The sequence below is a fragment of the Seriola lalandi genome, unplaced genomic scaffold (assembly GCF_002814215.2).
Source record: "Seriola lalandi dorsalis isolate HSWRI2012SDOR001 ecotype SW California unplaced genomic scaffold, Sedor1 jcf7180002054984, whole genome shotgun sequence".
Taxonomy (NCBI): Eukaryota; Metazoa; Chordata; class Actinopteri; order Carangiformes; family Carangidae; genus Seriola; species Seriola lalandi.
The window spans coordinates 10,599-24,293 of NW_019525533.1; the positions used below are offsets into that span (position 1 = coordinate 10,599).

Sequence of the window (13,695 nt, forward strand, 5' to 3'; positions counted from 1 at the left end):
TAAAGGAAATGTAGGCAGAAGAATACAGATGTTGATATTCAGACGAGTCAGTCTCATACCAGCTGTAAATACTGCTGTGTGTGTGTGTGTGTGTGTGTGTGTGAGTGTGTGTGTGAGTGTGTGTGTGTGTGTGTGTGTGTGTGAGTGTGCTTGGAGGGAGAGGATGTGCCACAGGAAACGCTCAGTGTCGGTTTGAATCATGACACTGACTTTCAAAGTAAGAGCTCATGTGAGCAGATAAACAGCTGAGTGCAGTGAGACTTGATTTCTGCAGTGCTGCAGCTCAGCCAGGAGGTGGCTCTGTTGGAAGGGGACAGAATTGAAGAGGTCAAAGGTCACAGGTCCTTCACTTAGCTCCAGGTCATACACAACCAGACTCAACAAAACCATCAGCACATACAGTAAAAAACTTCAGAAAAAGAAACTCATCATCTGTCACATCATGTGACATGTGTTCTCTCACTCTCACACTCACACTCACACTCACACCACACACACACACACACACACACACACACACACAGACCTACATGCATAAACCACTCTATGCATCCTGAGGTCTTGCACCTTTTTTCCAGGGTGTTTGGGCACCTTGCTAATGTACATATTCAGGACAGCCAATAGGCTTTGAGCACCCTCAGATAAACCCCTCCCACCAAAGTCATCACCAAAGTCTCATCGGCCACACCTGCTGCTGGCACCGCCCCTCCCCAACTGTGGAAACATTGAGCCCCCCCCCCAAAAAAAAAACCCCTGTAGACCTGGTTACCTGAGAAGTTTTATTTCTGAGCCAACCAAAATGCTGTGGTTGAGCGCAGACAGCCAATCAAATCTCTGCATGCAAGATGTTTGCCTCCTGGTTCCTGACAACCAATCCCGTCAGACTTCTCTCAGTCTTCAACCTCAAACTAAAACAGCTGAACACAAAAAAGAGAGAAAGGAAACAAACATCATCCAGTCTCTCTGGCATCTTTCCTTCTGACCTCACTCCCTGTTTCCTGTCTTTTTGGATACAACCCGTTGGATCCGAAGGTTTGTCGTGTGTGGATAGTGACGTGTGGTCACAGGAGAAAAACAGAAGAGAAGAAGAGTCCGAGAAAAGGTAGAAAAACTCAACTTAAAAACCTTTGCTGTCGTTGTTTGTGTAACAGTCATCGTGTTCCTCCAAGGGTTTTGCAGCATTGTGGTAAAAAAACATCCCAACGGTAGGTTGATGGTAGGTGGTTGCTAGGTGACACGGTTGCGAAGTTGCCAGGTAGGTAGATAAATCCAGATGCGTCGGAGAAACAGAAGAAGAAGAAGAATGCACGAGGAAAACCATAAAAAAGTAACGAAAGTCGTCGCTGAGGTACCTGGAGATAGAAGAGCATTCACTGAGTCGGGACCTGAACGCGTTTCAGTGTTTTCCTGTGTGTGTGTGTGTGTGTGTGTGTTTGCTTTGTTTTTCCACACACACACACACGTGGTTAAAAAAACATGAATGACTGAATACTGAGGACAAACGAGGACGTGTGCTGGTAATATCTGTTCCAAAGGATGAAGAGTAAAAAACACAATCCAAAAAGATAAAGTAGCAGCTGCTTTCATGCTGAATCTGGTGTAGGTTGTAAAATTCCACTGAGAAAAGGTGTGTGTGTGTGTGTGTGTGTGTGTGTGTGTGTGTGTGTGTGTGTTGGGGGGGTTTTCAGAGGAAGTTGAACCTCACGTCAGGAAAGAAAAATCCTCAGTAACAACAGGCCTCCAAAGAAAAGTTTAGTTTTGTTGTTTTGTTCCATCACATTTTGACGCTCTCCTCATATACTGGACTCTTTGGGCGGCAGGTCCACGTTGGTTACCATGGGAACAGGAGCGACCGCGGAGACCAGCAGGGCGTGGTGGTCGGAGGTAGGCGGGGTGATGGTGGCGTTGAGGCGGCGCACCTGGGAGATCCTCTCCTCCACGCAGCCGGCTGACAGACGAGCCTCGGCGTCGTGGTCCCAGCACTCGTCCACCGTCTCACAGATCTGAGCCAGACCCTGCAGAGCCAGCACATCACAGTCACTTCAAAATAAAAGCACAAGCGTTTAGAGCCTTCTGCTTTCTCCTTATTTCCCTGATCTGTATTATTCTTTTTAAAAATACTCTCCATCTCCAGCCTGCACACACATGTATATGCTGTATACATGCAGTTTACTGTTGGACTGATTAGTGTGAGTTCATATGTAAAATACCAGTAATAGACTGTAAGTGGATTATTTTCAATATTTACAAGTTGAGGTATTTACAGTTCAGTGTGTGGAATAACTTTAAATACACATTTTCATTTGTGACAGCTGAGATATAAAGGAACAGGAGACTATGGTCGCTACCTTTTAGCTGCTGCGCACCTGAATTGCTTTGATATTCCTGTAAGGGGAGGGGCGGGGAGTGACATCAGGTCAGTCAGGTGAGCAGAGAGTGGAGCCACTTTTTTTCTCTCTCTCTCTCTCTCTCACTTCTGTTAATTAGTTTAATACATTTTTCTCACGTTTTATTTTTCATCAGTATAAACACCCCCGAGAGGAAAGAGATTTTTTTTCTACAAAAAAAAATAAAATATAAAAAAATAAAAATAAACGTCGAAAAATGAAAAATGATTGCCCCCCCAAAATATTTTTTTCACTTGCCTCTTGAGAGTCGTTTCCACTGACGAAAAAAAAAATTAGAAGTAAAAAAGATTTTCACTCACAAAAATTTTTCCACAAAAAAATTTATGAAAAATAAATAATTCTAGCAATAAATTTCTTCTTTTTTTGTTGGTGAAGATCCTCAAAGTGTTTACTGTGGTAATACTGATTTCGGCCACTAGAGGGTGACACTAAATATGATCATGTTTCCCTCTAGCTGATTTTTAATTTCTCCATGCGCAAACACAAGCTTCATATAATGTGTGTTAGCAAGTTATGTGACGTTATTGTTCCATCTGTGTGTGTGTGTGTGTGTGTGTGTGTGTGTGTGTGTGTGTGTGTGTGTGTGACTCACGCTGTGTTTGAGCCAGAGGTCTTTGAAGGCCGGTCTCATCTTCTTGTGGACGACGACCTCCTGCAGGTCCTCCAGTGACGGGTGCTGACCGACCTCCTCCTCAAACGGCAGCATGTACTCATCCACCGGACCTGAACAAAAACACACCTGAGCACCTGAACATCAACGTCCCAGCTGCTGCTTCACCTGATGCCACAGAACATGTGGTGGGGGATTAAGACCTGCTACTGTTGTTTATTGATGGTTCTAGATCAGAATCTGGACAATCTGAACATGAAGCCACAGCAGAGAAGTACTCAGGAAGAGAGTGTGTGTGTGTGTGTGTGTGTGTGTGTGTGTGTGTTACCGTCAACAGCCTTGCAGCGGGACACCAGCTCCCACAGCACCAGCCCCATGGCGTACATGTCGATTCGGAGGAAGGCGTCTCGCTGGAAGTTGATGGCTCCTTCTAAAACCTCTGGAGCCATGTAACGCCTGGTCCCTACCTGCACACACACACACACACACACACACACAAACACACATTTATATATTACACACATTAAACCATGTTCAGTGTTTAGCTGAAGCTCCACAGCATCAGTCACAGCAGCTCACCTGTCCATGTGTCTCTCCAGGTGGTTTCCCTGGCTCAAAGAGAACGGCGAGACCAAAGTCACCGATCACTGCTGTGAGGTCTGAACGTAACATGATGTTCTTACTCTTAAAATCCCTGAGACACACACACACACACACACACACAGGAAACAAAATATTGTACATCAAACCATATCATTGGTCATTGTGCAGGTAACACGTCACCTGACTCACTGCCTGCATCATGTGGATAAATGTTGTTATTGCAGACAGATGTTTAATAGTTTCAGAGACAGAACATCTGGCTGGTGTAACATCTGCTTGAGGGGGAAACTCAGGTTCTTGTGTTTGTGTTGTTCGATTTGAAAATAAAAAAGTTCCGAAAAGTTTTTGCTTTGGCCTCAGCTGCGTTCCAGTCACATGAACATATTTAAATGAATCACATACGTTATTGAGATCTGAAACGATCGAGCTGCTTCAACTTATACTTCTCTAAAACGACGGCAAGCCACGTGGAGGTGCAGACCTGTGAGCGATGGCCGGTTTGGGTCCCTCGCCTTTCTGTCGGGGGATGTCCTCGTGAAGGTAGGCCAGGCCGCACGCCATCGACTCGGATATGTGACACAGCTCCGACCAGCTGACCACGTTCCCCTTCAGGAAGTCCGACAGAGAACCCTGGAGAGACACGCAGACGCTCGTCATCCAAGATCACATCGAACCTGCCGAGTCATTTCTGTCTGTTTTTTTACAAATTCAGTTTGTTTGTCCAAACTCACTGAACTTCATTCAGTTCTAGTTGAGTTGCCAAAGATCCTAAACATCCCAAAGATCTTAAACCTCCCAAAGATCCTAAACATCCTAAAGATCCCAAAGATCCTAAAGATCCTAAAGATCCTAAAGATCTTAAACCTCCCAAAGATCCTAAAAATCCTAAAGATCCCAAAGATCTTAAACCTCCCAAAGATCCTAAACATCCTAAAGATCCCAAAGATCCCAAAGATCCTAAAGATCCTAAAGATCTTAAACCTCCCAAAGATCCTAAAAATCCTAAAGATCCCAAAGATCTTAAACATCCCAAAGATCCTAAACATCCCAAAGATCTTAAACATCCCAAAGATCCTAAAGATCCCAAAGATCTTAAACATCCCAAAGATCCCAAAGATCCAGATCTTAAACATCCCAAAGATCCTAAACATCCCAAAGATCTTAAACATCCCAAAGATCCTAAAGATCCCAAAGATCTTAAACATCCCAAAGATCCCAAAGATCCTAAACATCCCAAAGATCTTAAACCTCCCAAAGATCCCAAAGATCCTAAACATCCCAAAGATCTTAAACCTCCCAAAGATCCTAAACATCCCAAAGATCCTAAACATCCCAAAGATCCCAAAGATCTTAAACACCCCAAAGATCTTAAACCTCCCAAAGATCCTAAACATCCTAAAGATCCCAAAGATCATAAACATCCCAAAGATCCTAAAGATCCTAAACATCCCAAAGATCTTAAACATCCCAAAGATCTTAAACCTCCCAAAGATCCTAAACATCCTAAAGATCCCAAAGATCCTAAAGATCCCAAAGATCTTAAACATCCCAAAGATCCCAAAGATCCTAAAGATCCCAAAGATCTTAAACATCCCAAAGATCCCAAAGATCCTAAACATCCCAAAGATCCAAGACATGTCAGAAGTTTGAGGAAATGATGCATCAGACGTGTGAAATATCTGATGGAGTAAATCAGCCATAAATAACCCCCTTCCTCCCTCCCTCCCTCCTCTTCCTCACCCGCTCGTGGAACTCGCTGATGAGCCACAGCTCGGCCTCCAGGTGACTCCCTCGTTTCTCTGCGCCGATGTACCTCAGGATGTTTTCATGCCTCATACCTGGTGTGGTGAACACGTCTCTCTCGTTCTGCCACGACTCCTTATTCTGTCAGGAGGAGGAGGAAGAGGAGGAAGAGGAGGAGGAAGACGTGTTTAAAGGTTTCCACACAGGAAGACAAAACACTGCGAGCAGACGTGTGACTCTCTACCTGGATGGGGAAGATCTTGACGGCCACGTACTCATTCATTATCTGGCCTTTCCAGACGCAGCCGAAGCGCCCCCTGGCCTTCACCTCCAGCAACTGCAGGGGCTTGAGACGCAGCAGGGGGGAGGCAGGAGGAGGAGCAGGATCCTGGAGGGCACAGAGCAGAGAGTTGAAATACCTCCCCATGGTCGTATCCCTCCTCCACCCAGACTAGTTCCAGGTTACATCTGTTTATCCAGAGTCCAACAAATATTCAGTGTGTGTGAAGAGGTGAGTAATGCCTAAAAAGTGTTTTGTGAGGTCACATTGACCTTTGACCTTTGAACCCCAAACTCTAATCAGTTCACCCTTGAGTTCTAGTGACCACAATATTTATGTACGTCTGGACAACCTGAAAACAAAATGGCGGCTGTGAAAAGTTACTAAGGCGTAAAATCAGCTGGAGGCCACACAAACACTGGATTCACATGGAAACGTCAAAGAAACTGAGGTAATGTGTTTGAGACAAAGAGCTGCAGTTCCACCACAGCAACACCAGAGGGCGCCATGACTCCATGTTTTCACTCACTCTCTCCTTTCCTTCCATCCTTCCTCCCTTTGCCTCCTTCCTCCCTCACTCACTCACTCTGAGTGAGGGAGGAAGGAGGCCTCCCTCACTCCCTTTCTTCCATCCTTCCTCCCTTTGCCTCCTTCCTCCCTCACTCACTCACTCCCTTTCTTCCATCCTTCCTCCCTCACTCACTCACTCTCTCCTTTCCTTCCATCCTTCCTCCCTTTGCCTCCTTCCTCCTTCACTCACTCATCTCTCCTTTCCTTCCATCCTTCCTCCCTTTGCCTCCTTCCTCCTTCACTCCCTCACTCCCTTTCTTCCATCCTTCCTCCCTCACTCACTCACTCTCTCCTTTCCTTCCATCCTTCCTCCCTTTGCCTCCTTCCTCCCTCACTCACTCACTCCCTCACTCCCTTTCTTCCATCCCTCCTCCCTCACTCACTCTCTCCTTTTCTTCCATCCTTCCTCCCTTTGCCTCCTTCCTCCCTCACTCACTCCCTCACTCCTTTTCTACCATCCTTCCTCACTCACTCGCTCCCCCACTCCCTTTCTTCCATCCTTCCTCCCTCACTCACTCTCTCCTTTCCTTCCTTCTCCAGAAAAAATAAAAATAAAAAAAAGAAAGTCTAGATCAAATGAACTAACACCGACAGCTCTATGGTGTGTGTGTGTGTGTGTGTGTGTGTGCGTGTGTGTGCGTGTGTGCGTGTGTGTGCGTGTGTGTGTGCGTGTGTGTGCGTGTGTGTGTGCGTGTGTGTGTGTGCGTGTGTGTGCGTGTGTGCACCTCAGTGATGTCCACGTGTCCGTACGGAGGTTTCCGGTGTCGGTACATCCAGACGGCGGTGAGCAGAGTGACTGACAGCATGGTGACGGGCAGCAGGCAGTAAATCATCACGTTTAACACGCCGACGCTGGGGGGCGGAGCTTTGATCACTGACACACACACACACACACACACACAGTTGAATAATACTGATTAATTGAGATGAATCATCAACAATCAGAGAGAAATAAAATGTGACACACACACACACACACACACACACACACACACACACACACACACACACACACACACACACACACCGAAGGCAGCGTCACATGACTCACGTGGTCCCGTGGCGTCGGGCAGGTGTGTGAACCTCTCGTTGCAGAAGTTTCCTTCGCAGCAGCAGAAGAAGACCTGAGGACTCTCCTCCGTCGCCACACACTCCTGTCTGAGGGACGCAAACAGGAAGTACATCAGCGTCTGGACGTCCAATCACAGCTCTGATGCTGAGTGTCGGACATTTGTCTCTAAATAAACTAAAACATTCACTAATATGAAACAAGAGAAAACAATAAGAAAGAAGCTGAGACGAAGACCACAGACCTGTGACATCACCTGTCAAGTACCACTACTACCACTACTAGTACTAGTACTGCTACTACTAGTACTCCACCCCCCCTGGCAGCAGGGGGGGCCGCGCTCACAGTGGTTCTGCATGTTCTGAAGATGTAGTTCTACACTGTCCCTCCTCCAGAGATCTCCTCTGTGGAGCGACGCTCCTCTCTGTCTGTCCGTTGTCGTCTAAACAGCAGACCTGTCAATCACACGGCGTCTTGGGAACAATAAATATCACGGCAGCAGTTGTACTTGACCCAAATAGCAGTTTGTTTTGTTTTTCTTGTGACGTCTCGGGGGAAAAGGTGAAACTTGCAGCATCGTCGGCGTCGGGGAAGAAACTGGGAGCCGCAGGAGGAGAGACGTTTCTCCAGTCTCTCCTTTCCTGCTCTGAACTGACGTTTCACACACGATTACTGAGGAGAAGTGGGTGGATCATGTGAAGCTCTGCAGCTGATTGGATGAATTCATTCATTCATTCATTCAAGTCATTTCCATATTGAAGTTCAGGGATCTTGGGAAATGTTTTGATGTTTTTGATGAACACATTATAAAACAGTAAAAACAAACATTGTCTGTGTCTTCGTCAGCAGGACGTTCTCCACTAAATAAACTTTTACATTTCAGAATTCAAGAGTCGCTGTTTAAAACCTGCGTTTTAAATAAAACGTCACTTGAGTCAAGGTTTAGAAACTTGCTGCCTTCGTGTGCTGTTGGAAATATCGGAAGTTCAAGTTTTCTGACTTTCCATAGATCATCTATAAAGGCTTCCTTTACTTTCATCAGAGGCTTTAACCTGATGAGACTGAGCTGACTTTTAGTTTTCACTATAAATATTGTGTTTGAAAAAACCAGAGCTGTTGGCAGCGATTCAGAGGTCCATGAACTCATCTCATTTCCACTCTGAGAGCTTGTAAGATATAAATAAACATTAACACTGAGGACGACCTCTGAGAGGATCCGCGTGGTGAAGCGCTGTCGACAAAACCACATGAATAAATCTTTACTTTAAAAATGAAAAATGACAAAAACATCCATGAAACACCGTCTGTCTGCGCTCAGACCCAAGCTCATCAAGCCAAGACATTCTGAGCTGATGCGACAGGGCTGTCGTCTCCCGCTGCCGTCACCGCACTGTTGCATCACCAGCCCCGAGCGTTTACACAGCACCCGGTCACAGCACCTGTCAATCAAACTGGGGGCAGCGGGGATGATGGGAAATGTGTTCCTGTCGCTGCAGAGTGGCTAAAACGAGAGTCAGTGACTGTTTCGCCGTCGCACAGCGCTCGAGAGTTAGCAGCAGAGTGAGCTGCTCCACCGTTGCCATCTTGGCAGTGTCTGACTCCAACTAGCTACACACAGCTAATCCAAACGTGGTCAAAGAGGAGGGGCCTGTGTGGAGCTGACACTTCAGTTCATGTCAGTTTGTGGCAAACATACGCTCATCCACCTGTCACTCAAAGAGGCCACGCCCTCGGTCCTCCATAACTTTAGTCCTTAATAAAATGTAAACAGGTGAGTTATATAAACAGGTGTCATGAAGGAGGAAATCAGCTCTAGAGACCAAAACAGTTTTTGTACCAGGCTGTAAACATGTTTATTTCTGCTGTAAAGTTGGACATTTTAACATGTGAGTCAATGGGGACTGACTCACTGTTGGAGCCAGACTCTAGTGGTCGTTAGAGGAACTGCAGCTTTCATCAGGTGTGTGTTTGTACCTGTCGTAGCAGTTGAAGTCGTCCAGCCAGCAGCCCTTCTTCACCAGCTCGATGGAGCCCGAGTTGTTCCTCCAGGAGGCGTAGCAGTGCGAGCGCTTGTCCTTCTCGTCCTCGCAGCGCTCCACTCCGCTCTGATTGGTCTTCTCAATCTCAAAGTTGACGTTGTAGTACAGACACTCCCTGGTGTCGCCTTCCCCATGGCTCAGTCCTGCAGCACAGAGAGAGAGGGTCAGTGTGACGACACACACGCACGCACGCACGCACGCACGCACGCACGCACACACACACACACACACACACGCACACACGCACGCACGCACGCACACACACACACACACACACGCACAGTTTTTAATCTTTTTTTTCTGAGGAAGGAAGAACAGGAGCGAGTGAGACATGCACACTCATCTCACTCTTGAAAGATCCAGAGTTAAAAGCTGCCGTGGGCGTCGACGCCTGCTGCTCAATAATCCATCACGGCTCAGTCCCTGACCCCCCCCCCCCATAACACTACTCCACCAACATCAAAAACACCATTAGCGCTTTCTAATCACACTCCTCTTATTAAAGCCGAGACAGAGAAGAAAAGAGGCAAGTGTGTGTCTGCACACAACAGGTGAGTCCGAGTCTTCAACCAGCCAATCAGAGAGTTCAGAGAGGAGAGAAAACACAGTGATTTCATATTCCTACTGTGTGTGTGTGTGTGTGTGTGTGTGTGTGTGTGTGTGCTCCTGCAGTGTATCATGATGTTTTACTGTGACACTGAAGGAAACTTAAAAACTGGAGGATTCTTTATGAAGTTCTACGGACTCTGTTTCTCTGGAGCTTTATTCTGGAGGGACATCAGAGATGATGACATCATCAAGAAGTGATGTCACACTGAACCAGTTCAACATGTCCAGGTTCAGGTCAGTCTCCTCCCTCATCGGAGCAAAGATCCTCTATAAGAGAAGATGACGCACTACAAGCAGCACCAGTGGTAAGAAAAAGTCTACACTTCCTGTTTCCTGAGTGGGCGTGGTCAAAACACAACAACAACACAACACAACACTACATACAGTTTGAATTCATGCCTGAGGGAGGAGATGTGTTACGGTTTCCTCTTTCCTTCTCTCTTTGTCTGTTTTTTCCCTCTCTCCTCCTTTTCCTCTTCGTCCATCCTTCACATCCACCCTCTCTTTCCTTTTCCCTCCATCCTTCACTTTAATTTCTCTCTCCTCTCTCCATCCTTCCTTCCACCACCTTCACTGTTTTCACTCCTCTCTTCGTCTTCGTCTTCATTTTTCTCTCTCAGATTCTGCCCCCCCTTCCCTCGAGAATAAATCAAATTCCTTCACCTCCACCCTCTCCCCCTCCCTCCTCCCTCTCCTTCCCTCACATAAAGAGAGGAGCAGGAGGAGGGCGGGCGAGCAACAGTGATAGAGAGAGAGAGAAAAGAAGGTTGAGGTCTTTTCAGGTAACCGGAGCTGCACACACACACACAATCACACACACACACACACACAACTTATGGGTGCCAGATGTGACCTTTGACCTCTGAGGTCATATGAGAATGAGATCATCACCAAAGGAGTACTCTCAACATACACACACACACACTCACACACACACACACACACACACACAGTAGCTACAGGATGTGTCTTCGGCCTCTTTCAAAGTAAAATGAAGTCCCCTGTATACAGTATATATACATCCTGCTCTCTAACAGACCTCAGTGTTTTGGGGGGGGGGGGAGAGGGGGAGGAAAAATAAGAAGTGTCTCTCAGATAGAGAGTGAAGTGAAACACTGAGGAGACACGGAGACGGACGGAGCAGGTTTTGGCAGCTTTTACTGTGACAGATGTTACAGCCAATCTGTGCATTTATTGTCGCTAGGCAACCGGAAAGGTGGGAGTATTCACACACACTGCTGACAGCAGTACAGTAGAAGTACAGCTGGTTTATCCTCATGAACTCAGTGTAGACAGTGAGCTGGAGGAGGCCGCTCGTTACTGCGCTCTCATAATGAGTCAAATCACCTCTCTTAATTACTGAACATCTAAAGCAATTTAATAACTACAATCTCATCCTCCACGCTGACCTTGACCTCTCTAATCAATTCATCGTTGAGTCCTAGTTTTTACCAAATCTGAAGAAGTTCTGTCGAGGTGTTACTGAGATATCGTGTCCACGAGAATGAGACGGACGGACAACCTGAAAACAATATGGCCGCCGCTCTGACTGTCGCCGGGCGGAGGAACGAAAACAACGAAACAACAAGACGACAACTGAGCAGGTGACAGGACCGTCTGTGGGCGGAGCTGCAGGTGAAGTTCAGAGGATGATGTTACAGATATGTACACACAGTGATTACAGTATGTTGAGACTGACTCTAGTAGTACTGTAGTACTGCAGTACTGTATTCTACATGTCAGTACTTGAAGTACACAGAGGAGTTCAGCAGTAAAGTACTCTGTCGTCTGCAGTCTGAACTCTCATCAGTATTCTGGAGGTCGACCTTGGTCACCATGGAGATCTGTGAGCTAATGGGCCAGGCAGCTGTCAGTGTGTGTGTGTGTGTGTGTGTGTGTGTGTGTGCGTGTGTGTGTGTGTATGTGTGTTGACATTTAGTCCAACTTCTTTTTCAATTAAAAAGTTGAGCAGCGAGTTTCAGAAAGTCCAGGAAGAGACGAAGGAGCTGAGACCGTTTCTATTGACACTCTACTGAGGAACACACACACACACACACACACACACACACACACACACACACACACACACACACACACACACCACAGGGGGAACATCTGTCAGCCTGTAAAAGCTCACCTCTCTCTCTCTCTCTCTGTATTAAAGGCACAGTTCACGTTTCCAACATGAGGTGAAGTAAACAGCTTTTTAAATCCAACAGTGGAACTGAGCTGAGCCGTTTGAATTCAAACTCCACAGCTCATCAGAGCCACCTGCTAGCACACTGAGCTAATCAACAGATGGAGCCCAGGTGAGGAGCAACGTCACCTGTCCAAGCTCACACCTCACTCCTCATCCACCTAGACAGACATGTAACCACCGACATGTGACCACCATCCAATCAGGTATCAGGGGGAGGGACCTTTGAGCAGCTGCGTGGCTCTGTGGATGGCGATCGGACAAGTCAGATCACCAAAGTCAGTAGGAGTCATCATCTGGGGAACATGAATGTCTGCACAAAATTTCATATTGGTCCATCCGACAGCTGTTGAGATATATGTATTTGTAGTAAGGCCGCACTTCACAATAAAAGCCCCCTTGTGGTTTACCAGTGGAAAGCTTTTATTTTGATGTAGTAGCAGGAAACTCCACGACAACCCGTTAACCTCGCTCTGTCCAAAACCAACTGCAGAGCTACAGCTTGAATACGAAACATCTCCACCACCAGAGCGCCCCATATGATAGCTGGCGTCTCCATGGTGACGGCCCTACGGCAGCCCGTGAGGGGACACGAGAGGCGGAGAGACACAATAACACGTCTGATCTGAGGGTGGAAAGGTCAGCCATCTTTGTCTCTCAGCACAGAGCTGCAAACCAGCTCTATTGTCAGTGTGTGAGATCATCTGACCTGCATGTCAACACACACACACGCACACACACGCACACACACGCACACATATGCTAATCAGCCTTACGTGTCAGTGAATAATGTGGTTATGGAACAGACCTCTGGAGCTACAGAGCTGCTGGATGTTGAAGTCCTAGATCACGTGTGAATGATGCTGCGTCCACACGGAATCTGATGAACATGCTGCGTGTTGTGTGTTGTGTGTTGTGTGTTGTGTGTTGTGTGTTGTGTGTTGTGTGTTGTGTGCTGTGTGTTGTGTGCTGTGTGCTGTGTGTTGTGTGTTGTGTGTTGTGTGTTGTGTGTTGTGTGCTGTGTGTTGTGTGCTGTGTGCTGTGTGTTGTGTGTTGTGTGTTGTGTGTTGTGTGTTGTGTGCTGTGTGTTGTGTGCTGTGTGCTGTGTGTTGTGTGTTGTGTGTTGTGTGTTGTGTGTTGTGTGCTGTGTGTTGTGTGCTGTGTGTTGTGTGTTGTATGTTGTGTGTTGCGTGTTGTGTGCTGTGTGTTGTATGCTGTGTGCTGTATGTTGTATGTTGTGTGTTGTGTGTTGTGTGTTGTGTGTTGTGTGCTGTGTGTTGTGTGTTGTATGTTGTGTGCTGTGTGTTGTATGTTGTGTGTTGTATGTTGTGTGTTGTGTGTTGTGTGTTGTATGTTGTGTGTTGTGTGTTGTGTGTTGTGTGCTGTGTGTTGTGTGTTGCGTGTTGTGTGTTGTGTGTTGTGTGTTGTGTGTTGTATGTTGTGTGTTGTATGTTGTATGTTGTATGTTGTGTGTTGTGTGTTGTGTGTTGCGTGTTGTGTGTTGTGTGTTGTGTGTTGTATGTTGTGTGTTGTATGTTGTATGTTGTATGTTGTGTGTTGTGTGTTG

At 46.7% G+C, this 13,695-nt stretch overlaps 1 protein-coding gene across 1 annotated transcript in view; it reads right to left on the minus strand.

Moving 5' to 3' along the window:
- Window positions 1-756: 756 nt before the first annotated feature.
- LOC111647265 (activin receptor type-2B-like) overlaps window positions 757-13,695 on the minus strand; it is a 24,441-nt gene continuing 11,502 nt past the window's right edge. The window contains exons 2-11 of the mRNA XM_023396870.2: window positions 9,258-9,465; window positions 7,266-7,372; window positions 6,940-7,088; window positions 5,609-5,752; window positions 5,362-5,505; window positions 4,103-4,251; window positions 3,598-3,712; window positions 3,347-3,485; window positions 3,001-3,131; window positions 757-2,015 (exon numbers count right to left, since the gene is read on the minus strand). Of these exons, the coding sequence (XP_023252638.1) occupies window positions 1,794-2,015; window positions 3,001-3,131; window positions 3,347-3,485; window positions 3,598-3,712; window positions 4,103-4,251; window positions 5,362-5,505; window positions 5,609-5,752; window positions 6,940-7,088; window positions 7,266-7,372; window positions 9,258-9,465 (1,508 nt within the window). The 3' untranslated portion in view covers window positions 757-1,793. The remainder of the gene's footprint in view (window positions 2,016-3,000; window positions 3,132-3,346; window positions 3,486-3,597; window positions 3,713-4,102; window positions 4,252-5,361; window positions 5,506-5,608; window positions 5,753-6,939; window positions 7,089-7,265; window positions 7,373-9,257; window positions 9,466-13,695) is intronic.